We start from the raw sequence: 26048 nt of genomic DNA, 5'->3' as shown, positions 1-26048 counted from the left end.
GGTCTGTGTGAATGTCTGAATATGGGGAAGTGAAGTTGGATTCTGATGGTGAGAAGGCATCAAAAGCATTGAGTCTAGGAGCCACTAAGTCCTATTGTACAGGGCACCTTGTTAAAGAAGTAAATCAAATCAGAAAGTTGTGTAGAACACTGAATCATGGCCTCAACGGTAGAGGAAGGACAGGTTGGGTTTGTCTGAGTAGTAATGAGAGACCAATTCATATGAACACTTAACACGATGGCAACAAAATCACAGAAAAAAATGGATTGTATCAGAGCAAAGAAGAGCTTAAAGGTCAGAATGAAGATGTCTGACAGCGTAAGTACCTAACTGGTTAATGTTTGCTGTTTTGTCATAGTGCAACAATTGACATTTTATAGACTTTTGGATAATTATTGCACACACATTGGCCTTGGAATTTTATTCCATTCTTTGTAATGCCGTTGTTTCTATACACTTGCTTGTGTGCTATTCTGTTTTTTTAAGTGATATTTATTCTGATCCAGTTGAAATTGTAGAATTTTGAAAACTGCAACTTGACATAATTTGCCATTCTAAATGATATGCACTCAGGAAAATTACTTACCATTACAACTCTCCCCAACTATTCCCACAATAATAATATAACATGAGTAATGTAATTAAGTATAACGTGATATAATTTTATGGAACATTAAAGAAGTCTGTATCCTTGATCTAGCAATATATTTTGTGAAATAAATTGTCTCTCTTCATTAATCTAGTTTTCAGTTCCAATTTGGAACATCTTCGAGAATAGCCACACAATAATGAGGGCTAAAATTTCAGAAACTTATCTATTATTTCAGGCTCACTTAGCAGTGGTCATTTAAAACGCAAACCTGGTCATGTAATCTTTGTCATTGTGGTGCAGCACTGAAGAGGTGCTTTTATTATTAAAGATGTTGAACTGTGTGTCTTCCAATGGGCAACTAACAACCCATGGCCTGTTTGAAGATCAGTAAACTGGCAGATCTTTCTCTATCAATCATTGGAACCAAAAAAACAGATTATCTTGTCATTCATCATTGCAGCTTATTGGCTATTGCTTAATGCAAATGGCTGTGACGTTTTGGCCAACATAGCAACAGTTGCTATATTTCGAAAAGTAATTATTTGAATGTGAAGTAGTTTTAAACATGATAAGATGTTATATAGATGCAAGTCAGCTTCATCTTCATTGACTCAAAATCTACTTTCACGTTATGCATTTATATTTTTAAGGCATGCATTTAAATTGGATTTTTAAATGTATATTGAATGTTTTGGATTTTTGTTCTGCAGAAGTTGATTGGAAATTCTGGGCTTTCGTTTGAGTAGTCCAATTGAAATTTGCAAACTGTGCAACAAACCCATATTTTGATGGAGAAAAATAACTTGCATGAAGCAAACTGAAATATATATTTATTTTTATCTGAAGTTGTACAGTGGTATTTCTAAATATATTAAGAATTCTTTTGGGGACTGATAAATGGAGCTCATATTGACAGAGGTCTCATAGAATCAGAATTCATCTTGGAGGTTTGACTGTAAGTGATATAAGAGCAGAAAAGGGTTCAAAAGGTTTAGACACTAAAAAGAGAGCCTTCATGCCAGTTCTTTAGAGTGATATTTATCTGTAATATCTTTTCTAACTGCAGGCCATTATGAGAAATGTGTCTTTACTCTTCGAGAGGACCATAAAGGAGACATGACTACAGTCCTGAACTACATCTTCTCCCACGCCCAAGTCACCAAGAAGAACCTTCTTGTTACAATGCTTATTGTAAGTTAAGCTCTGTTATGTCCTCAAATTCCAGCTTCCAATGTGCTAATCTCTAGCGATAGGTCTATATAGCATTTCATGTAATTTTAAGTAATGCTTGGCCATAAGAATCTCATTATTCTAACACAAAGCAGTATTTCCTTTGAGATTTCTGAAGTAGCTTTGAGCCGAGCTGTTCATTTCTCATGTAATCATGCTGTGGTGATGGAGAGTGAAACAGCAGCTGTTCTCTTTGCAGGTCTTCAATTTTCTTCAGAGTCCAGTCATTGAAGTGTGTAATTACATGGGGGTGTCATGGAGGTGCTAGTCCTTTTCAAAGAGTGGGAGACGGCTTTGTTCACTGACATTGTGTGAGGGCAGACTGCACCTGATACCACTGCTGGCATTTTGAGAGGACATAAAAAAACAGAACTTGCACAAAGATAATGGAAGCTGACTTTGCTAAGCTTCTGGAAAATGATTAAAGTTTGGTTTGTTGAAAAAATGTAAGAAACAGCAAGGCATTTTTGGTCACCAAGTTTTCCAATTTTACCATGTCCTATAAACTATTATTTGCTTAATGTATATGTTTTAATAATTTAAACTATGCACATAGGAATAAAATGCACACAAAAATTCTTGATTTTTAAAAACAGGAAAGCATTCACTGGTAAATTCATGGATCCTAGGTTCCCACTGGAGCACTGTTCCTACAGAGAAAAGGCATAGAAGAATTGGTGCAATGTTGTTGCAGCCCTCTTTCGACCTTTTTTACACTCTTTTTAGAGTGAAGCTTCTTGAGTGAAGCTCAGAATCAGCCTATTTGTCCATATGTTTCAATTGACTTGGTTGGTTTCACTTTTTTTCTTGTTTTTGTGTGATGTACATACATTAGTTACTGTGTTTAAAGAAAATGTTTCATTAACATTTTATGACATTCCGTTAATGAATTTTTGATCTTCACTCAGGTGTGCTCACTTTAGTCATCATGCATTAAAGATATTTGAATTTAAACATTGATGCCTTGTTAACTATTGGAACACAATAATTTTATTCCCATCTTCATTCCCTCATAGTCTCAAATTTTGGCAAGATTATAATTAACTTGAGAGGTGCTCTACCAATACAAGTATTATTTCTGATCAGTTCTGATCTATTTTATATATTGTCATGCATTAGAATCACGCATGTCACAGTTCAATCAGAAAGCTATTGGGGGTAAAAAAAAATGCATCCCATCCTCTCTTCTGAAATGAAATATGTTTGTGTTTGATATGTTTCCTGTCATCCACCAAACAAACTGAAGTGGTAAACTAATTGGTGCTTGTGCTGTTAATGTGTTGCAGGACTGGCTTGTTAATTTAATAGACCAGTTTAATTATTTGCATGACACTTGGAGGTGTGCAGTTAAATGACTGCTACTGTTTATTTTTCTATTACAACACAATGGGTTGTTCAACCATTTGTTTTAACGAAGCTTCTATTTTCACCAAGCCTCCAAGCATTCCATGTATCTCATTTTGGTAAAATAATCGCTACAAATTGTTTTGTCGTTATAGCTGACATCTGCTAACTCTGTACAGCCTGGACACGGAACTGGGCGTTCATGGTCTGTTTGCCTTAATCAGCTACTCCCTGCCTTAGTCAGCTGAATCACTGGAGGGATCTTAGGTTAATGTTTCCAGTATTAAAGGGTGGTACAGTGGTTGAGGGGGTTGGCACTTGGCTTATGAGCTTTACTCTGTTGTTCTACTTTTGCAGTAAATTACTGATCTAAAGTTGATTTTATTCTGCACAGTCTTAAGCTGTTGGTTGTAGAGATATGTTCTCGGAGGCTTGGGGACAGACCATTGCTGGTCCTATTGGATTGGAACTAGACCTGGGAGGTTTAAACCAACTTAAAAAGGCAGAGAAAGCAAGTTTTGAAAAGAACTGGGATCGACTAAGAAGTAGAATTAACTCAAAATGTGTAGAAGCACAGAATCTTGTTTTAATAAGTTTTGTAAAATGAGTTTTTTTTTGTTCAAAAATAATGATTTCAATACAGAATTGCTGCAGAAGTTATTGAATGGGAAAATGGATCCAGAAATATTAAAATATAGAATTGAGATTGCTGTGTTCCCTTTCTGAAATGCATTCTATTGTGCTGTTTTCTCAGTGCCAATTTTCAGACAATTCAAACTAACTGCTTCAGTAGGGGGCACTGATAGACATCCAGCCATACATTTACCCTCCCTTGACCACCTCCATGTTAGTTACTGTTCCTGATAGTGTGCAGAATAATCAAATCCTTTAAATAAAAGAATACTGAAAAAAAAATTGATGATTTCATTTTATAAATAATTTTTTTGATGTCTGAATGGAAGTTTTTATTTTGGGGCAAAATGTTATACCGTGCACAAGAGAATGGTTTATACAACTGAATTACAGATTAAATTATTTTATTTTATAATGTCTGTTTACCGCTTATTTGCTTATCATCTTGGATTGGAAATGAGTAAGGGGCTGCGATGAACTTAAAACAGAAAGCAAGTTTTTAATGGAATTGGGATTTAGTGAGAAGTAGAGTTAATTCAATAAATATATTTATATGCAGAATTTTATATAATATGCGATATCCTATCGAGAGTTTTTTTTTCTTTAGAAGGTAAATACGATTTCAGATCATTATTACTTCAGTAGTACTAACAGAGTTAAAGTACTGCAGTTTGGAGCCAGAAGTTATGACATAGAACTGTTGTTAATGTGTTACTTGTCTAGAGTCTTCCATTACTGCAACTAGTTCTCGCCTGAATCTTTCATTTTAAATAAAATTGAAAATGTTAGATTTATTTTGTTTAAAAAGCTGTATACATTGTGATTTTTGTGCATGTCTTTCTTCAGGACCAGTTGTGTGGACGGGATCCAACCCTGACTGATGAACTGATTACCATTTTAACTGAGTTGACACAGCTTAGTAAGACCACCAACGCTAAAGTGGCTCTCCGAGCACGGCAGGTATAGATCCCAGTCTTGCAATTAACTTGAATTACAGATTTTGTCTTTGTGTGCACATGCTTCTCCATCTTTCTCCAACACCTGTATTCCATCCAACAGACTGGAACTATGGTTCTGTTTTTAGCTGTCTCATCATAGCGAGGCAATATCATGCAATAACTTATTCCCACCTGCACCATGATACTTTGCAACTCCCCAGGATCTTGTGGTACCATTCTATTTCTCATTTACTTGCTGCTCTTTGCCGATAGCGCCTGAAAATAGGTTCCACATGTATGTCACTGACAATGAACCCTCTCTGTCTCTCCTGCCTCCTTGAACACTTCCAGTCACATTGCTTATCCAAACTTGAATTTTTGGCAAATAGTAATTTCCCACGACTAAATATTGTGAGGACTGAAGCCATTGGCTTTGGTCTTCGACGCAGAGTCTGATTTTATTTCATATTCACTGTTTCCACTCCTAGAAATTATTTAAGCTAAGCGAAGCCGTTCCCAATGTTGATGTTCTGTTTGGACCTGAGATGAGTTCCTGATCCAACATCTGCACCATTATCAAGTCCGGCCTTCTTCTACTTCCGTATCATTGCTTGACTTTGACATAGCTTCGTCTCATCTGCTGTTAAAAACCTTCACCTGTGCTTCTTGTTACTTCCTGACTTGAGTATTTCAATATACACTTGGCTAGCCCCTCTTCCTCCATTCTACATAAAGTGATGCTCATCCAAGACTCTGTTCTCTGCACTCCAACTTTTGCCTCAAATTTCAGTCATCCAGGACCCCTGCGTTTCCAAAACGTGAATATACTGACTCACCATTTTGCAGGACTTCAAATTTAAAGTTGTCATACTTTTTTTTTCAAAATCCTGTAAGGCTTCACACCACCCTGTCCCTGATGCCGCCTCCTGCCCTGCAAGTCTCAAGGTATCTGCACTGTTTAAATACTGGCTTATTGGTTTCCTTAATTTTAACAATTCCACCATATTTGGTCAGGTTTTCAGCTACCTTGGGTCATAAGCTCCGGAATTCACTCCTTAATTCTCTCTCTCCCTATCTTTTTTTGTCCATTCCCTCTCTTTACTCACTCCCTCTCTTCCTTTCGCACGTATATTCTCTTTCCTTCATGCATGTGCTATTTCTCTCATGCTTTCTTGTGCCCCTTTTTGTTCTCATGCTCTATTGTGTACCTGTTTTAAGATGTTCCTTTAAACTTCCCCCTTTGATCAACCTTTTTGTCATCTGTACTGCCTTCTTCTATAGTACGTGTCAGAAGTTTTAATTGACACCCCATTTGAGTATGTTGGAATGTTTTATAAAGTTAAATGTATTACATAAGTACAGGTTGCCATGTGAAATGAAATTTTCTTTGATCATTGCATCATTACTTTGTATCATTTGCTGAAATATTGCAACACGGATTTAGTGTAATAAAACTTTTTATTCCTCTGGGCAGTCCTGGCAAAGTGGCATTTTGTAGTTCGTCCAAGTCAGAAAGAAGGGAAAGACTTTTCTTAATATAAGTGCCTTTCCTGATTGTGTGGTGTCCCAAGGTGTCTTCCAGCCAATTCAGTACTTTTGCAATATTATTATTGTTGAAGTGAAGCAAAAAATGACTGCTAACTTGCACACAATAACACCAAATAATCTGTTTTACTGGTGTCGGTTGAGGATTAAATGACCACAATTCAAACTTCCCTGACAAAACAATGTCCAGTCTACTTGCAGTAAGGTAGTCCTTGTGCTGGTGGTACTGACAATGGCATATGGTAAGTAACTCTTTAAGAATTTGACCCAATGATGTTGAAGAACAGAAGTGCACATTTTGGTGCTGATGCTGGTTAGGTATCATAGTATGGCAGGTGTTGTCAAAATACAGTTGTTGTCTTTTGTATCTGCTGGTTATTGCTGGATTTCCACGTCAAAATAGAATCTTGGTCATAAACAGCTTTCTTGATTTTTCTAAATTTTTCATTAAGCTTTGGGGAATAGTGGTGTTCACAAGCCATCCTACTAGGGATACCCAAATATGTTTAAAATGATAAACTGTTAAATATCAGGTACCGTGGTTAACTTGCCTTTCAGTAACTCAGTTGTAATGGGGATCAGTGGTCATGCACATACTGCTATCTCAAATGTTCAGTAGCTAACCCCTGGGAAGTTAGAAAGAGGAATCATTTTTTGTTTCTGAAGCAATTTAAATTACGTTTTTATTTGCTGAGTATGATTAAGATTCAACAAATGCAAGCACAGGGCCCAAACCTTTTAACTACGCTGTTTAAATGGAAGCTGCTGCAACAGAAAGACACCATTGGATTCAGCAACTGAACATATTATAATACTTTTTTGTACGGAGTTTTTCCTCTGTTTCCCTTGCTTTCATTCCCCAACTTGAGGAAGTATTTTGTTTGAGAGGGAAGATGTTCCTCTCCTTTCCTGCTTCCATTTTAAACCAGTGTTATGATCCCAGCGGGGTGTATCACTGGACAAGTCAGATCTCAGACTGAAATTTGACTTGATAGATCATGTTTTGTTTTTGTTTTTAGTGAGATGGTCTTGCGATAGGGAAGCTGCAAATTCAGATCTTACAATATAACAAAAGTTTTTTTTATTCAATTAAAGAAGTTAAAATAGTAAGAAAACAGACTTTACATATGACATAAATTTAAAGATTTTGCAACATAACTCAAATAGAAAATACAAACTCATTAACTCCATAGCATTCCTTTTAAGTCAGGCAGTCTGACTGCCATAGCAAATCTTTTTTGCCAAGCTTAAGGAAAGCATTTGAATGATAGAAAAAAAACAAACAAGTGTTTCCTAGACTCCCTGAAGGCATTACCCTAAGAAATGTAACACTATCATCCATACTTCGGAGACCTCTGTTCAGGAGGAACCCACTGTATAAAGGTACAGAATTCTTCAAGGACAAAAGCTTTGCTAATAGATCAATATTTAGACATCCAAAAGAAAGGATATTAAAATATATATAAATTACACACCCTACATCATACCAGTGTATAGCGGATGTATAAAAAAAACTCTAGAGTTCCTCCGCTTTGGAGTGTCTGCAGGTTGATCAGTGGGGTGGCTTTTCTACCCCATCGCCATCAGTGGCCTAATAAAACCTCAACTACTGTGTTCTCGGTGGCGTGGCTGAGACTGGAGCTTCATGTAATAGAATGTGTGCATTGTTGCATGGCCTGTGAATGTGTATTAGAATTAATGAGCACGTGGTCAACTTCTTTTTATTACTGTCCGTCTTAAGTTGCCCTTGAGGATGGCTGTAAGCTGCCGCCTTGAACCTCAGCAGTCCATTTAGTGTAGGTTAGACCCAAATGCTGATGAGCAGGCAGTTCCAAGATATTGACGTAGTGACGCTAGCAGGACAGCAGTAGGTTTCCAAATCGGAATGTTGAGTAGGCTTGGAGGGGAACTTGCAGGTGATCTTGTCTCATGTCTCTGCCGCCCTCGTCCTTCTAGATTGTAATGGTGGTGGGTTTGTAAGGTGCTGTGTTAGATGCTTTGATGAATTCCTCCCGTACATCTTGTAGATAATACACACTACTGCTGCTAAAGGTTAGTGGTGGAAGGAGTGAGTGTTCGTGGATGTGGCGTAATTAAGTGGACTGCTTGTCTTAAATGGTGTAAAGCTTTGAGTGTTGTTGGAGGTGGATTAGCCCAGGCTGGTGGGGAGTATTCTATCTCATTCCTGATTTGTGCCTTGTAGTCGGTGGAATGGCACTGCAAGATGGGAAGTATAATTACTTGCTACAGGATTCCTAACCTCTGACGTGATGTCGTAGCGACTCTATTTTTGTAGCAAGTTAGGCCTAGTTTCTGGTCAGTGGTAACTGCCTGGATGTTGATAGTGGGGGATTCAGTAATGGTCATTCATTAAATGTGAAGGGATGATAGGTAGATTGTGTCTTGTTTGATATGGTTATTATCTAGCACTTTTGTGGCATGAATCCTACATGCCACTTATCAGCATGGGCCAAGATATTGTCCAGATTTTGCTTTATTTGGACACACTTCAGTATCTGAAGAGGTACAAATTGTGCTGAGCATTGCACAATGGTTATCAGGCATCCAGCTTCTGACCTTGGGGAAAGTCATTAATGAAGCAACTGAAGATGGTTGGGCCTAGGCCATTACCATGAGAAATTCCTGCATCACTGCTCTGGAACAAAGATGATGGGCCATTAAAAAAAAACACAATTTTCTTCCTTAGTGTTAGGTATGACGTCAGTAAAATATTTATTGCCTGATGCAGAGTTACTGCTGGAGACTAGTGAGTCTTCTGAGGTTTTTCTTTTACGCCGTGTCTCATTGACCTTCGTTGGATGTTTAATCAGTTTTATCTGTCAGGTATTCAGTTTTAATCAAATTAGTCTCTCCCTGTGGTCCCTTCTCTACAGGTTCTGATTGCATCACACCTGCCGTCTTATGAGCTCCGTCACAACCAGGTGGAATCCATTTTCTTATCGGCCATTGATATGTATGGGCATCAGTTCTGCATCGAAAATCTTCAGGTAATTGCATCATGAATGAGTATTTATAATTGTTTATATAAAAAAAATTCTCCTGGCAATTTTTGTAAACTTTTTATCATTACTTCTTTTGTCTACTTTTGTAATTGAATTGTGTAAACTTTGTCTATATTGTTACATTCCTGGCTAGTGGCAGTGCTACAAGTTATCAGGAATACACTGCGTAATTATAGAGTGATAAGCTTACAGAGACCACTTCCATTATAAACCTAGATATAGGGATTTATAAACATATTTCTAGAAATGTACAGAAAAAGATGTCTACTGTAAAATGAGATCTGAATTATGTTTACATAATTGGACTACTTTTACTCCATTTCACCTGATCATTACTTCTTTCCCGATATGCAGTGACATGGGAGATTAACTAGCTTATTTGAAAAGCGCGTAGTGAGCTTTGAGTGTTGTTGGAGGTGGATTAATCCAGGCTGGTGGGGAGTATTCTATCTCATTCCTGACTTGTGCCTTGTAGTCAATGGAATGGCACTGCAAGATGGGAAGTATCCATTGAAGTGTAGCTGTCGAAGTAAGCAGTGTTTGGCTCGGTTTGTGGATATTTGAAAAATGACGCGCAACTGTTTGTTATCATGCCCCTTGTACGTCAAGTTAATTCGTTAGTTTTAAAATTCAGCAGATTGTTCTTTTGAATTGAGTATATAGAAACACCTGTGCTTTATTAATTTAAATTGTTTAATGAACTACTACATTATTTAGGTTTTGCTTTTGACCACATTACTTAGTTATATTTGGGCTTTGTCACCTTATGTTACATGTCAGTTTTTTCTTCAGCGTTAATGATAGTACAGTTGTGGGAGTGCGTGGCTTTGAATATGAGAATACAGTTTTGTTAGGTTACTAATTATGGAGAGAAGTTATTCACGCCTTTATTTTCTTTTATATCTAGAAATTTACAAGCAGCATTATCATGTTAAAATGCTCCCATGTGAAAGAATGTAAAAATGATGTTCAAATGCAAAATTTATCCTTGAGGAATGTTATGAATTAGAATGAACTGTAAATCATTCCAAATGATCTAAAGGTGAAGAAATACCTCTGTTTAACAGGTGCAGTGGAGATTTTTCTCTAGCTCCTTGGATAAATGCATCCACCAGCATAGAATAAACCTGCATGAGTATACGTGTTCCAAAGACCCCATACTTTTTAAAAGTAATGTCATTGGGAAACGCAGCAGGCAATTTATAATCAGAAATATTACACGTGGCATGGTCGCTCAGTAGCTATCACTGTTGCCTCACAACACCAGGGATCTGGTTTCAATTCCCCCGTTGGGTGACTGTGCAGAGTTTGCACATTCTCCCTGAGTCTGCTGGAAAAATGGGGAATTTTTATTTTTCTGATGTCTAATAACTTGCTCCTAAAATTGGTGAAATTACCTTTACGTTTCTCTTGGGTGGTGAGAAGAGGCCTTGGCCAAGGTTTCTAGTCATGCCTTTGCAGTCAGCTTGCCACACATGAAAACCACTTCGGCATTTGTGATTTTCATTTTGCATGTTAAAATTACTTGAGCCCTCTCTATCTAGCATGTAATCTGAAGACTGGTCCAATACTTTAAGTTTTGTGGGGTTGATGTGTCCTGTTTGAAATATGTTGCAGTGTCGGCCTCTAATTTTAGGAAGAAAAAATATAACGGCAATAAAGGATCATTGATTTTGAGGGCAAGCTATGACAAAAACCCTGATCATCTCTCAGTAGGTAATTGAACAAACTTACCAAGAAGTGGATATATCCGTGGACTACTTGCCAGCCTAAAGACAGCATTATGACCTGATCTTAGGCCTCAATCAAACACTCCTCAGATTCTTCAGCTGGGGATTTGTCTGACTTTTTCTCAGTGTGTTGCTGTTTACTGCAGCATAAACTGATTATAAATCCTGCAGTTTTCAATTGCCCGATGATACAGGACAGTTTTAACATAATGTCCCATCCTGTTAGCTTTGCCAGACACCTCTATTAATATTGTATGTTAACATTATTGTTAAAAAAAAGTTGATTGTTATGTGTTCTATTTTACCTAGTTTTATTATACAGCTAGATTAAACGTGTAAACAGTGAGTTCCATAGCCCATCTCACTTTAAATTAGATGTACTAAAACTGTTTGTGCTTTCTTGTTCGCAGAAACTCATCCTCTCAGAGACCTCCATCTTTGATGTTCTTCCCAATTTTTTCTATCATAGTAACCAAGTGGTGAGAATGGCAGCACTGGAGGTTAGTTTTACACAGTTCATCAATAGATGGTGTGCCTCTGTTTCCTCTTCATGTTGGTTGCTTCATTTATTGTTAGATATACAAGAATGTTGTCGAGGGAGGTCAAATTGTGTTTATAGGCAAGTCTTTTGGTACAGCCAGTAATACATAGTATCGGAAGCTATATGTAACATTTCCCTTGCAACTTTCTCCCTATTTAATGAAGGCCTTAACCCATGCTAGGACAATATTTCAAAAGTGCCAGCAGTACTCCAAATGATCATTGTCCATTTGTGAGTTTACGTAATGATTGTCAATGTTTTAATTTGATCTGTGGATAGTGGGAGCATCACTGCAGCATCTAATGCTATTTTCAGCTGACGTCCATATCTGTATGAGGGTTTTCAAAATCAGACAGAAATGGGAACGCTACTGAATTTCTTTTTTTTAATGCACAGAATCCCTGAGGCCAGTTGTTGTGCCAAAAATACTCATAAAGCAGGCTGGAATGATTTGCATCTGATTTTTATCTTGAGTCCATTTTTTACTCCTCTCCCTCCATGATCCACTTTCCTGTGTTACACAGTAAAGATTGTGATTCAGTGTTACATATTCTGGACTTTGCACCATGTTGGTATTCTGGTTAAGCTCAAAGCAGAGGACACTTCGAGAAACACCAAATGTATCTTGGAAAAATGGGGAGTTTTTATTTTTCTGATGTCTAATAACTTGCTCCTAAAATTGGTGAGCAGATGATTTTTAACTTCTCACATCTATATCAAGAAGACTTGGTAAAGACACATTCCCAACAGAGTGGGAAAGAGAACTGGAAGAAATTTATGCAATCCTAATGTCGTTGAAGTTCAGGACGTTTTGAATGCAGACCCTTAATTCATGGTTATTGTTCACCTTGAATAAACTATTTTTAGCAAAATATGATGATGATTAGGATGCCTTTAGGTCTAGTGATACTTGAATGCCAACAAATGGATGATGGAGAAAAGTTGATAAAAGGCAAATGTACATTCATTTGTCTTACTGTGGAACTATTGTCTCTTCTGCACTGCAAATGGCAGTGTGAGTGTTTGATGCCATGTTCAGATGGGGCAGCTTGGGCCTGTATCCACTGGAGGTTAGACAGTTAAGAGGTAATCTTATTGAAATAGATAAGATCCTGAGGGGGTTTGTAGAGTGGATGCTCAAATTATGTTTCCCATTGGTGGAGAAATTAGAGCCAGGGAGACAGTGTGTTTTAAGAGGATGTTATGGACTTGACCACACCCCCTCAACAGTTTAAGACAGTAGCCTAGATTCTAACTTTTTATTTTAAAGGTAAGTTGTTAAGGTGTTGCATTCCAGTTGCAATTTGATTGGTCAAATCTCTCGACGTAGAGCAAAACATACTTTTGTATTTTAACTAAAGGATATAAACAGGTAAAATAACAATAAAAGAATTGGCTTAACTGTAACTCTTCCAAAGTGCTGAACAAGACAACATTTATTAACTACTACTAATTTAACTGTGTAATGTAGTAACATTCCATAAACACACAATGGGAAAGGCAAATTAACTAAATCAGATTATCTCTCGTACATGTCCAGCAGCAGGAAGAGAACCCCAGCTCTTAGCTGTTACAGAAAGAGAAATAAGAGCTTCCATATCCAGCTTCAAGACCTCAGCAACTAGTGAAATCTAAAACTAAAATCTTGGTTCTGTGGGAGCTTGACCCCACTGATTCAGGCTGCTTCTATTCCAACTTTAAAACAAAAGCCCGACGGTCTCTCAAGCTGTTTATTCCATTGGATTTGAGCAGACTGCTCGACACCTCTGTCACAATCTTAGTTCATTTTAAAAAAAGGACAAAATAAACCTCTTAAAGCCCGAGTATCGTCACAATGGAGATTAGCAGAAATAGTGAGTTTTGAGAAGATTTGTAGCTCAGGTTGAGGTTCTGGATGTGAGTTTGCTCGCTGAGCTGGAAGGTTAGTTTTCAGATGTTTCGTCACCATTCTAGGTAACATCATCAGTGAGCCTCCGACGAAGCGCTGGTGTTATGTCCCGCCTGCTATTTATATGTTTACGTTTCCTTAGGTTGGTGATGTCATTTTCTGATGGAGGTAGATGGACTGCAAATCAATGTGTTTGTTGATGGAGTTCCGGTTGGAATGCCATGCTTCTAGGAATTCTCGTGCGTGTCTCTGTTTGGCTTGTCCTAGGATGGATGTGTTGTCCCAATCAAAGTGGTGTCCTTCCTTATCTGTATGTAAGGATACGAGTGATAGTGGGCCATGTCGTTTTGTGGCTAGTTGATGTTTATTAGCAGAAATGTTCTTTGAGGGTGAGAATATGTGGAATTCACTTCCTCAGAGACTGGGTGCAGGCAGCATCACAGAATCTTTCTTTTAAGATTGGGTTTGATTCCCTCAGAAGCCAAGAATCTAAGAGTGTACGCGGTAGACAGGAAAGTAGAAGCCAAAATCTGATCAGCCACAGTCTTATCAGATCGGCTGAATGGCCTAGTCCTCTTCCTAGTTTGTATGTATATTTGCATGACCATATGATCCCACTGTTTTTATGCAGGTATATGTTAGAAGGGCGTACATCGCATATGAGTTGAATAGTGTTCAGCATCGTCAGCTCCAAGATGGAACCTGCATTGTAGAGTTTCAGTTCATGTTGCCAACATCCCATCCCAACAGGTAATTAACTTGCTTTGTATCCGTGTGCTGGGAGATGATGTCTGGATCAGAGCAGATGTATATATCAATATGTGAAGTTTCATGAATAATGCAAGTAGCTTTGAAAGAAAATTGCAATCAGTTTCCCAATATGCATTGCAATGGTCAAAGCTCCCCAGAGAGCGCAGTATCAGAATATTGTTCTTAATGTTTTCAGGATTTTCCTTCCATGTCAGAAATGTAATTCCCCACAACTTATAAGTTTGTGAATAAAAAGGAGGCAGTCTAATCTGGTGAGAGATTTATGCACTTCAGATATTTGTTAATCTTTTCTGTAAGTGTCTAATTTATCGACTTGGCTGCAACTAAATTTTTGGGCCTTGACAGTGGCGCAGGGCAAATGGAAACTGGCACCAACCAACAGTTCACCAAGTGTATTCCATTTGTGTCTGCTTCCCCCAAAGTGGTTGGAATGCAAGCCAACATGACAGAGTAAAATGAAGTAACTTACCTTGTCACAAAGTGCTTGTTTCTGCTTAACCAACCATGATTTTTGTGGTTGGCAGTCTCAGCAGAGCCGGAGGGTTTGTCAGCCAAACAATTGCATGTATTGACTGGCCGGAATTTGCTGTCTTTACTCCCTGGTTTGTTCAGATGCAGTGAAGCTGTTTTCTTTTTTTTAATATAAAAAGGCAGCTGATTACTGTTCTTAATGAGATCTAACACTTTTTGTCTTTAGTGCAATGCCAACATGACTTTATTTTGTCAAAATAAACTTCTCATATTTGCAATGTCGAGGCGTGATTTTACATGTACTTGGTTCAATAGAAAATGTTAGGTTTCTGAGGGTGATTAAATCTGCTTTCATTTTTCCTGTAATAAAGCATTATTCAACTGTCATAAGGCCACTGTATGCAATTTATGTACTGGCATAATGACAGCAATCGAAATGATAATGGGAAGGTGAATGTAACCTGTACCTTTCGCAATTCTGTTCTAGTGCAACCTTTCACAATTCTGTTCTAGTGCAACTTTGAAATTATCAGCATTTCAGTTTTGCTATCCTTGCCATCAGCCTTTTACACTTTTCCCATTTCTCTAAATGATAATGGAAGTTGCAACAATGCGGTACCCAAACAGGGGTGAGACAGGGAAACTGCTGCATGGATTGGAATTGGGAACGTGCTTCTATCTCTGGTAGATCACAGTAGAATTGTGTCCATTATTGCTTTGCTCACTTTATATGCTTTTGTCACAGGGATGCCATTAATATGTTGTATAAATGCAGTCAATCTGTGAATCTCTGTTTTATCTCTCTTGCTTTCCTTTCTTTCTTTCATTTTGTCCCTTCTTTATTGAAGTTAATTTTCCGTTTAATATCTGCTTTCGATTCTTGTCTCTATTTCCTCTGATTCTCTCCTGAAAATATTTGAGACTATAAATTTTGCTTTCACATTATCTCATTCAAAGGTTCTTTTTTCATGTCTGGATGTACAGTCAGAGTCAGCAGTTCATTTGATGGCTGGATTGGTGTGAAAAACACCAGGACCAAGTCCAGCCCTCTGTTCATCCGGTCCTCTCTTTGTCGAATGACCACAATTGTGCAGTTTAACAATTGAGCAAGCCGTATTGGATATCATAGGTATTTTTCTGCCCTCTCAATTCATGGGTGCTGAAATTAATTGGAATTTGTGAAATTCCACCCCTAGTTGACATTGTTACAGAACAGGAATCAAACACTGGGATTTTCCTGGTTTATGTGCAATAATAAGTGTGTTTGCCCTCGAGTTCAGTAACGTCCTTTTTCTCATTTGTATAGGAGCTGCGTTTACTGCTAAGGATGGTGCAGTAGTAACATTCTTCACTAGTGTGAAATTTGTCACTTAAATCTTGCAGATCTGATTTAAAAGTTCAGTAGAACTTAAGTATGAATTGTACAGTGCTTAACCTTTTAATAAAGGAAATAGCACAGCACTTCGAATAAGATTTGACTTACAGCCTGTTAAATTTAGTGATCTTCATGATATTTCATCAGCATGGAATGCATTAATCTTTTTATATAATTGTGACAAAATAATCTTCAGGGCAGCTCTACGGTTGGGGGGGGGGGGGTATAAAAGGAGAATACATATCTTTAACAATGAGTACTAACTGTGGAAATCTGTTATGTGCTGAAGTCTAGAGAAAGCTGTGTGGTGTAATTTGTTTTGCTGGAGCATGCCCAATGCAACAATATCACTTTAAATGTTAATGGAAATAAGGTTTACATAAGCGAAATGCATCAATTCTCACCTTATTATGCTTCGCCTCCTCATTTATAAAACTGTGGCCTGCACTGGCACCAAATCATGACTTGATTTAAATGCCACTATTAGCATGCTTCTTGCTTGTGTTCTTTCTACTCTCCCACATGGAAATTTTGAAGAAGTGAAAGCCACTTCTGTCAGATGAAATGCTTCAGATGCAAAGGCTTGAATACTGTGAAAATAAAAGTGAAATGAAATTCTGTGAGCTGATGGTAAAGGCCACGAGAAATTTTGATTGCATGTGTATGAAGATCAATCATAACTGTGAGGGAATGTGCAGGCTGTTATGTGTTTCCAGTCACCAGAGAAGACTGAAATGTTAGTTACAGGTGTCTTTTATAGTGAATTGTAATAATGCCTGGATTCCAAGACAATTCAAATTGCATGATTTTAGATGATGCATTAATTGTCATTTTATTCAGAATCGAAAGAATCAAAAATAGACTTGGTTTAAAAAATAATATTGAAATCTAAAATACTGTAACAATTTATGATTCTTGCTGTAAGAATGAAACATATTTTGCCGTGCAAGCTGTTATGGGTGTGCGTATGTGTGTCAATGTGTTTTCTCTTGCTGTCTTTTTGTATCTGAAAATATTCTGTAATTAGCTCCAGTGTGTCATTCCTCTGAACCACACAATCTCAAAAGCTTCTCTTTAATTTCGAAGGACCTGAGCTTATTTTGTGCGTGTGTGTTTTTGTTTAAATAGTTCATACTGTCAGTGGCAGAGATCACCTTGCCCTTTTTTCTGTTGCCTGTAGTGATATACTCTTAAATCCAGACCTGACAGTGTTGAATGATGGGATGCCCTGGGGATTTGAGCTTTGGCTATGTACATATGTGCTTACTGCTAAAACAACTGGAATAAGACAACATTGATTCTTGACTTTCAAAGCTATTGTGCCATATGGACTGATTGTTACCAATTATGCAACACCCAGGGCAATTTTCTGCCTCTTCACCATGGTCCTTCAGGATCACTGTGCATCTCTGGGTCTACATTGACAGCCAACTAGTTCAACCAAGAATTGTAATAAACATCGAATGAAAGCTGTGTGATAGCATTTTCTTTTGTTTTCTTACATGACCAGTGCACTGAGTCACCCATTCTAATAATTGAATTAAACAGTAAGAAAGTACTTTTGAATAGAATATGAACATGACTCACTGCCACCTGCTTGAGGTCAGTTAGAAATTAATAATATGTGATGGCATTGCTAACAATGTTCACATTGCATGGACAATTTTTAAAAAATCAATTTTAAGTAAGTGTTTAAGCCTTCAGTCTGATGACTGTGGAGGTACATTGCTTTTGCATTGGAGATATTCAGTATGTACATTGCAACAGATACAGGTTTGCTTTACAGCAGTTGCAAGCCCTGGGTATTCTGAGATACAGAGTTTGTGTATGTCAGTGTGTGTGAATGCATGCATGTATGTGTGCTTATAACTTTGCTTGGCCTGCCTAGTTAATATACAGCACTTAGAAAAATGATTTTTTAAATCCTGCATCCCAGTGTGGTGATTTTAATGTGAACTTGTAGTCCATTCTGATTAAAATTATAATTCTTTCCTTATTCTTCTTCACTAACCTGTCAGTGATTGTTTAATTTCAGAGGGAACATCCCCACCTTAAACAGGTACTGTACAATAATTTACTTTCTAATTTTGCAAAATGTTAAAAAATACAATTGAATTAATTGAAGATGAAATGATATAGAAATTCAGCACAAAAAAACAGAAATTTAGCTCAATTGTCCATGTTGGTGTTTCTTTTTCACTTAATCCTCCCTGAACTTTTCATCCAATGCTATCAGCGTTTAACCCTCTACTCCCTTCTCCTTCATTAGCTTTTGCAGCTTCCCATTAAGTGCGCCTATGTTGTTCTCTTTAACTACTTCCAGGTGGTAGTAAATTGCACATTTTCAATGCAGTCCCTCAGTAATTTCTTCTGAATACCTGTTTGGATTTCTTGGAGAATCGCCTACATTGGTGATGCTGTTCTTTGCTGTTTGCATGTAGAAATACACTCTTTCTTCTTGTTTCCACTCCATCAAAATCTTGAATTTAAATCCTCAATAATAGATTATCACCTTCACCATTTCCTGATGATTGTAACTTTGCTGATCTAGATAGAAACATAGAAAATAAGGACAGGAGTGGGTCATTTGGCCCTATGAGCCTGCTCTGCCATTTGGAATGAATATGGCCAGTCATGCAACTCAGTACCCTGTTTTTGCTTTCTTCCCATATCCTTTGACCCCCTAAGAACTATATCAAACTACTTCTTGAAAACTTTTAATGTTTTGGCCTCAGCCACTTTCCACAGGCTCACCACTCTGGGTGAAAAGTCATCTCCTAATCTTATGGCCTACCCTGTATTCTTAGACTGTAACCCCTAGTTCTGGACTCCCCGGTAATTGAGAATATCCTACTTGCATTTACCCTGTCTTGTCCTGTTAAAATGTATAGGTTTCCATGAGATCCTCCCTTATTCTTCTAAACCTCAGTGAAAACAGTCCTGACCGATTCACTCTGTCTTCATACATCGATCCTACTTCCCAGGAATCAGTTTGGTAAAACCTTATTCCACTCCCTTCGTAGTCTGAACATCCTTCTTCAGATAAGGAGATCAGAATTGCACACACTACTCTAGATGTGGTATCATGAAGGCCCTGTACAGTTGTAGCAAGGTATCTGTGCTTCTGTACTTAAATCCTCTGACTGTGAAGGCCATAATACCATTTTCACTCACATGCTTGCTGGTGTACGAGGGCACCAGGTCTCACTGCACCTTCCCCTTTCTCAATCTATTGTCGTTCTGATGATAATCCACCTTGTTTTTGCTACCAAGTGGGTAACTTCACATTTATCCACATTAATCTCCCATGCTTTTACCCACTGACTCAGCTTGTCCAAATAACACTGAAGCATCTTTGCACCATCCGCACAGTTCACCCACCTCTCAGCTTTGTGTCATCTGCAAGCTAGGAGATTTTACATTGAGTTCCCCCATCTAAATCATTAAATACATGTTGTGAATAGCTGGCGACCAAGCACCAATCCCTGTGATCACCCATTAGTCACCAGCTGACACTTAGAAAAAGACCCAATTATTCCTATTCTTTCTTTCCTTTCTGCCAATCATTTTTCTATCCATCTAAGTACGCTATTTTAATTTTACATGCTTAAAATGATTATCCATATGAAGCTTTTGTACCCCCTCCAGTGCCTCCTCTGTCCTTAATGTCATAATCAGAATTGCACATAATACTCAGTGTTGTCTATCAAGGTTTAATCCAAGTTAACTTAAAACTTCTTTATATTAATGACATGCCTCTAGAGATAAACTTTAGCACATGATTTGCTTTTGTTATGGCCATATTTCACTGCATCAGTAATGATCTGTGTGCTTGCATTCCCAGGTTGCAATTCCCCACTTAGATTCCAATTCCCCATTTAGAGTTTAATTTCTAAGTAAAATGCAACTTCCTTATTTTTCTTGCATTCCTTATTTTCTTAATACCTTGGCACTTTATAATTAACCATAAGACATAGGAGTGGAAGTAAGGCCATTTGGCCCATCAAGTCCATTCCGCCATTTAAATCATGGCTGATGGGCATTTCAACACCACTTCCCTGCACTCTCCCCGTAGCCCAAGATTCCTTTTGAGATCAAGAATTTGTCGATTTCTGCCTTGAAGGCATCCAACGTTCTGCCCTCCACTGCACTCCGCGGCAATGAATTCCATAAGCTCTCCACTCTCTGGCTGAAGAAATGTCATCTCATTTCAGTTTTAAATTTATCCCCTCTAATTTTAAGGCTGTGCCCACGGGTCCTAGTCTCCCTGCCTAATGGAAACAACTTCCTAGCGTCCACCCCTTCTAAACCATACATTATCTTGTAAGTTTCTATTGGATCTCCCCTCAACCTTCTAAACTCTAATGAGTACAATCCCAGGATCCTTAGCCGTTCATCGTACGTTAAACCTACCATTCCAGGGATCATCCGTGTGAATCTCCGCTGGACACGCTCCAGGGCTAGTATGTCCTTCCTGAGGTGTGGGGCTCAAAATTGGACTCAGAATTCTAAATGGGGCCTAACTAGAGCCTTATAAAGCCTCAGAAGCACATTGCTGCTTTTATATTCCAGCCCTCTTGAGATAAACGACAACATTTACGTTCGCTTTCTTAATTACGGACTCTACCTGCAAGTTAACCTTTGGAGAATCCTGGACCAACACTCCCAGATCCCTTTGCACTTCTGATTTGCGAATTTTCTCACTGTTTAGAAAATAGTCCCTGCCTGTATTCTTTTTTCCAAAGTTCAAAACCTCACATTTACTCACATTGAATTCCATCAGCCATTTCCTGGACCACTCTCCTAAACTGTCTAAATCTTTCTGCAGCTTTCCCACCTCCTCAGTACTGCCTGCCTGCCCACCTATCTTCGTATTATCGGCAAACTTCACCAGAATGCCCCCAGTCCCTTCATCCAGATCATTAATATACAAGGTGAACAGCTGTGGCCCCAACACTGAACCCTGCGGGACACCACTCGTCACCGGTTGCCATTCTGAGAAAGAGCCTTTTATCCCAACTCTCTGCCTTCTGTCAGACAGCCAATCCTCAATCCAAGCCAGTAGCTCACTTCGAACAGCATGGGCCCTCACAAATGAATTTCAATACAGATATGAATGACCATTTTTCATATTTATTAATGTTGTACTCTTAGCCCGTGTTGACCAACATTCCCAATTTTGGTGTTGCGTGTAAATTTTGGCAATATATTTTGAATACCAAATTCTAGATCATTAAAATAAATTGTGAACATATTGGTCCCCACACTCATTCTTCTTGGATTCCACTTCCCTCCTTTAGCCCCTCTGTAAAGCTACCCTTAGTGCTTTTACTCTACCTTCTGTCTTTCAGTCAACCGGTTATCCATTCTGCTGCTTACCACCTGACTCTGCATCCTCTGACTTTACTCATTACTCTTTCATGTAGTAACTTTATTGAAGGACTTTTAGAAATCTAAATGTAGTCCTTCTACTGCACTATCCTTTTTTTTTCTTGCTGTCTCTGTAAGTAATGACGTAATGTTAGCTATCTGTCGTGGACTGGTGTAAAACCTTTTTCTAATGTATTATTAAGTATAATAGTGCTTCTCCAACACTTCCTGGATTCTTCCCAAATCTCAGTTTTTATCCTCTTTGCATTGGGTTAGTATAATTAATATTTTTTGGTTTTATTATAAATTTGGCTACATAATCTCTAGACTCATTTTCTGAAGCCATGTCCATTTATGGTAAATTCAAATAATTATTTAATATTTCTGCAGTTCCATCTTTTTATTTTGACAACCCTTAATGACCCTATTCCTATCCTGACCTTTCTTATTTATGTGCCTGTGCAGTATTTTATTATTTGTTTTTATTTTGATTGATTTTATTAAATTCTTTACCTTGTTTTTATTTTGATTGATTTTATTAAATTCTTTACCTTGCTTGCTGTTTACAAAACTTTTCTCCTAATTTTCTTGGCATTCTTCCTTACCTTGATTCTTCTGCTGCCCATGTATTCTGTGTATGTCTCTTTCCATACTGTTTTCCTTATTCCTTTACTCAACTGCATTACCTCATTAATATATACTTTGTTCTTGATTTTTAGCAGGATATATTTTTCCTGGGCTCTGTTGACTTCTGTTTGAAATGTTTTTGATTGTAGTTCTATATGGTTGTTTGCCAATATTGTTGTCAATTTGATTTTCAAAAGCACTTTTCCTAATCCCTCAAAATCAGCTTTTCCTCAATCTGTTGTCTGGTATTTGTTGTTTTAAAGATCTCCTCAATTATTGTCCTAAATTATTTTATAACATAGTCACCATTGTCTAGCTATTCTTGTACATTTTTTTTTCTCTCCTGTGGTTCATTTTTTGAACAAAGGTAAGTTTATTTATACAACACCGCATTAAAACTATCGAAGGACTTGCACTGCAGTGTTATAGAGTGAAATTTGACGCTTTGCCATGTAAGGCAATATTAGTGCAAATGATTATGGAGACAGGTTTTAAGAAACACCTTAAAAGAGGAAAGGAAGGTAACAAGGCTAGAGGGGTTTTAGGTATGTGTTCCAGAGCTTTAGGGCCTAGTCAGCTGAATACCTGACCAGCAATAGAATGAATTCAATTAAGAGACCAGAATTTGATGCACAAAGATATTTCCTTGTCATGCACATGAAGAAGCAGCACCTTGTGTAATAGATTTTGAGTTTTTGAGGACTCTGTTCTCTGACTGACAAAATAAACAGAGGGACGCATCAGTCACTTAGTTCGAGGTCTCGTACGTTAAATTGTTCATCTTGTCCTATTTAAATGTCTCTAAGTGTTTGGTACCTGCCTACTAATCCCAAGGTGCATGTTAGGAAGAGGTGGAAAGGGGAAGTTGTATAAATTTTCAAGTGCAACTGAATCTATGGGGGAATTTTGCAGCATGGGACCTATCTTTTCTGTACGTTTGTATCCATTGACTGAACATCTAGGCCTAAAATACACCCGTATAGCCATTTATCATGAAAATTAGGGCAATGACAGTGAAACACATCAAGAAAAATACAGCCAAATCTGTATGATCATGGCAGTTATGCTCAAGAGTAACAAATGTATTTTCCTCTTTGCTTTTAAATTACAAAGTACTTTAGAAAAAATTGAAAATAGGTGTTCCAACTGCTTTACTGTTTACAGAGAAAAAAATCTGCAATATAGTTTTATCAGTCATCAATCTAATAGTCTGCTCTACTGTAAATCATGAGATAGGTCTGTATTTGAGTTAAAAGACTGCTCACCTGACCAGAAGGTGGAATGGCATATTATTGGAAGCTGGAGCAACGATGTGGAATATCAAGCATAATTTAAAATTTTAATTATTTTTATTTGGAAACTTGGGCTCTAAAGTGGAGGTTAATGAGTTCTTGGATTTCAATTCTGTAAAAGTGACTTTTTTTAAGGGTGAGAAATATTCTATATAGCAGTGGTCAAAACAGCATTTTCAGAACACCGTATGATGTAATTTAAATGGCTAGGTAAACTGTTTGTTGCTGAAGTGTTTACTAGATTGAGTTTTTACAGCACAAGGAAAGAGGCCAGAAACAGGCTTCTTCTAGTTGAGTGAAAATACTCAATGAATTAGCTTGTGTCTGCATGTTTGTGGAAGGATTGAGAGAATTGCATATGGCGAATGTGCCGAAAGTTAGCAAAATGTAATAATTTCAACCTTATCAGTTGAGTAAGAAATTGAAGCGTGAAGAAAAGAGTGATACTTCACTCGGAAAGGGTATTTCTATGAGAAGTGGTTGACTTTTTCTTTGTGTTGTTTATGCTGAGATCTTTACTGTATTTTGCTTTATCCCTCTCATTTTTGTGGTAATCTTATGTCCTTTTATGAAAAAGTACACTTAAGGCCTCTTGTGAATATGTTCAATGATTGACCACCATTATAATGAAATTTCAAAACTAAAAGTTATGGTCTGTTAAGCCAGGTGTCACTTTGGAATGTGACTTGTCTGAACTACCATAAACTGGATGACGCAAGTTACCCATTGAAATCCAGAATGGTCAGTTCTGCTATAGCGCAAAAGCTGCATCCCTGTACAACTTGGCACTATAGAAAATTGTGCTATAGAAATAACAGGGCCTACGGGGAAAAGTTGGGTTGGGGCAGACCACCAAAAAAAAACGACTCAAAATTGCTCAGAAATCACTCAAAAGCCTAACACACAAAGGACAGCACAATTTGAATAAATGTTTAATTCATATCTAGTAATGAAATAAAAGCAAATTTAACACTTTACCTTGAAAAAAAATCAAGATGACATGATGGGGTGGACGTTGAATTGTACCTCTCACAGAAAGCACTTCATGACAAAAGCCTGCGAAATGGTCATGTGATGCCAGTGAGGAGGTTCTTTGGGCGCTAACATTAAATGTATTAACGACACAGTCTGTCATGTGATATTAATGCATACTCTTCCATGCACCTGTGGAATCATGTTATAGCCAACACTCTGACGGTGCTGGATTACTGTCAGGGACTTTCCACGTGTAAATGAAAGGCGACTTGTTGATGGGATAATGGCCTCTGTGGGGTTATTTCAGGATAATGTGTCTGCAAAAGATCATTTCATAGTTCTTGGTTGACTTGAATGATAGGTAACCATTCGGACCTTTTTGAAATTAAACAATTTTTAAAAATTGCACAATTTTCATTTTCCTGAAGATCCTCCAGAAATAGTGACTTTACTGACTCCAAAGGCTCAGCTCACAGTCATTGTTGATACGAAATTGCACACCTCTGGTGCAACCTCGGCCTTTTGCCTCAGAGGCCAGGACACTACACTGCACTGCAAGAGACCCCTCACAAAGCCATCCTATACAGTAACACTGAACTGAAAGTCCTTGTGTAAACGTCCATGTCATTGACTAGACTAACGTTAGGTGTTGTATAGGATGTGTGGTTGATCTGAGACCTGTTTTTCACTACCACCGCGAACTATGTGTAGCCCTTCACATTCACTTGCTGAAACTGCAACTGAACTGGTGACAGGGCTGCTGCAGCTGGCTAAAGGAAGGAAAATGAACCAAACTTTTCCTGCTGTGTTCACAATCTACTAATCCTGACAAAGGCATGTGAAAACATTGGCTGTGATTTTAAAAGTGAAGCTTCCAGTACCAAATAACCTGCCCCATATTCTAGGCAATAAAATGTGAGGCTGGATGAACACAGCAGGCCAAGCAGCATCTCAGGAGCACAAAAGATGTTGCTTGGCCTTCTGTGTTCATCCAGCCTCATATTTTATTATCTTGGATTCTCCAGCATCTGCAGTTCCTATTATCTCCCATATTCTAGGCATGCATGTAAAGAGTGTCATTGGAGAAACAGTGGGCAGTGACTGTGGAACTGTACTTCATTGAGTTGGTGCTTTGGGTTTGGAGATGAGGGAAAAGCAATCAAGTTACTGCAAAAATGTGATTAGATTCTTCTGCTTAATTATATGTAGTTGCTGTTTAACAAGTAAAGGGGTCCCATGGTTTGTGATCAGGTGGAGTTTGCCACTGGTACATCCCTACTTTTTCTGGCTCCACATTAAGTTGAAATGCCTGTTAAAAATTTAATCTGTTACCTGCACAATTGATTGTGCTAGGAAAACCTTTGTCCCTGGTTACATGAAACTTTCCAGAAAGATTATTCAAACCAAACTGCAAAAAATGTAAACAGTATAAAATAAAACTTAGCTGGGCAGGACCCTCATGTGGCAGTTGCTATGTAGTTGTTGAAATATGAGACTTTTAAACTCTCCTGAAAGCTTATTTTTCAGCTTTGTTAAATTGAGGATATTTCAATATTGAACGAGGATTCATTTTTTTGGCAGTGGGGTCCTACAACCAAGGCTTGAATTTACAGAATGGAATTTACTAATTGATGGTATATTAATGTCTGACGTTGTACACATAAAATAGGTTACCTTAGGGCTAGGGTGGGTCGGGATGTTTC

The 26048-nt window shown here is 37.9% G+C and overlaps 1 protein-coding gene across 3 annotated transcripts in view; it reads left to right on the top strand.

Moving 5' to 3' along the window:
* Positions 1–26048, top strand: part of acaca (acetyl-CoA carboxylase alpha) — a 291257-nt gene that overhangs the window by 100981 nt on the left and 164228 nt on the right. For all 3 annotated transcript variants that reach the window (XM_048557580.2, XM_048557581.2, XM_059655196.1), the window contains 6 exons: positions 1659–1783; positions 4646–4759; positions 9177–9290; positions 11446–11535; positions 14096–14214; positions 18117–18140. In XM_048557580.2, the coding sequence (XP_048413537.1) occupies positions 1659–1783; positions 4646–4759; positions 9177–9290; positions 11446–11535; positions 14096–14214; positions 18117–18140 (586 nt within the window). The remainder of the gene's footprint in view (positions 1–1658; positions 1784–4645; positions 4760–9176; positions 9291–11445; positions 11536–14095; positions 14215–18116; positions 18141–26048) is intronic.

This window comes from Stegostoma tigrinum, chromosome 27 (genome assembly GCF_030684315.1).
Source record: "Stegostoma tigrinum isolate sSteTig4 chromosome 27, sSteTig4.hap1, whole genome shotgun sequence".
In the NCBI taxonomy this organism is placed as follows: Eukaryota; Metazoa; Chordata; class Chondrichthyes; order Orectolobiformes; family Stegostomatidae; genus Stegostoma; species Stegostoma tigrinum.
This window is presented reverse-complemented; position numbering and strand designations above follow the sequence as displayed.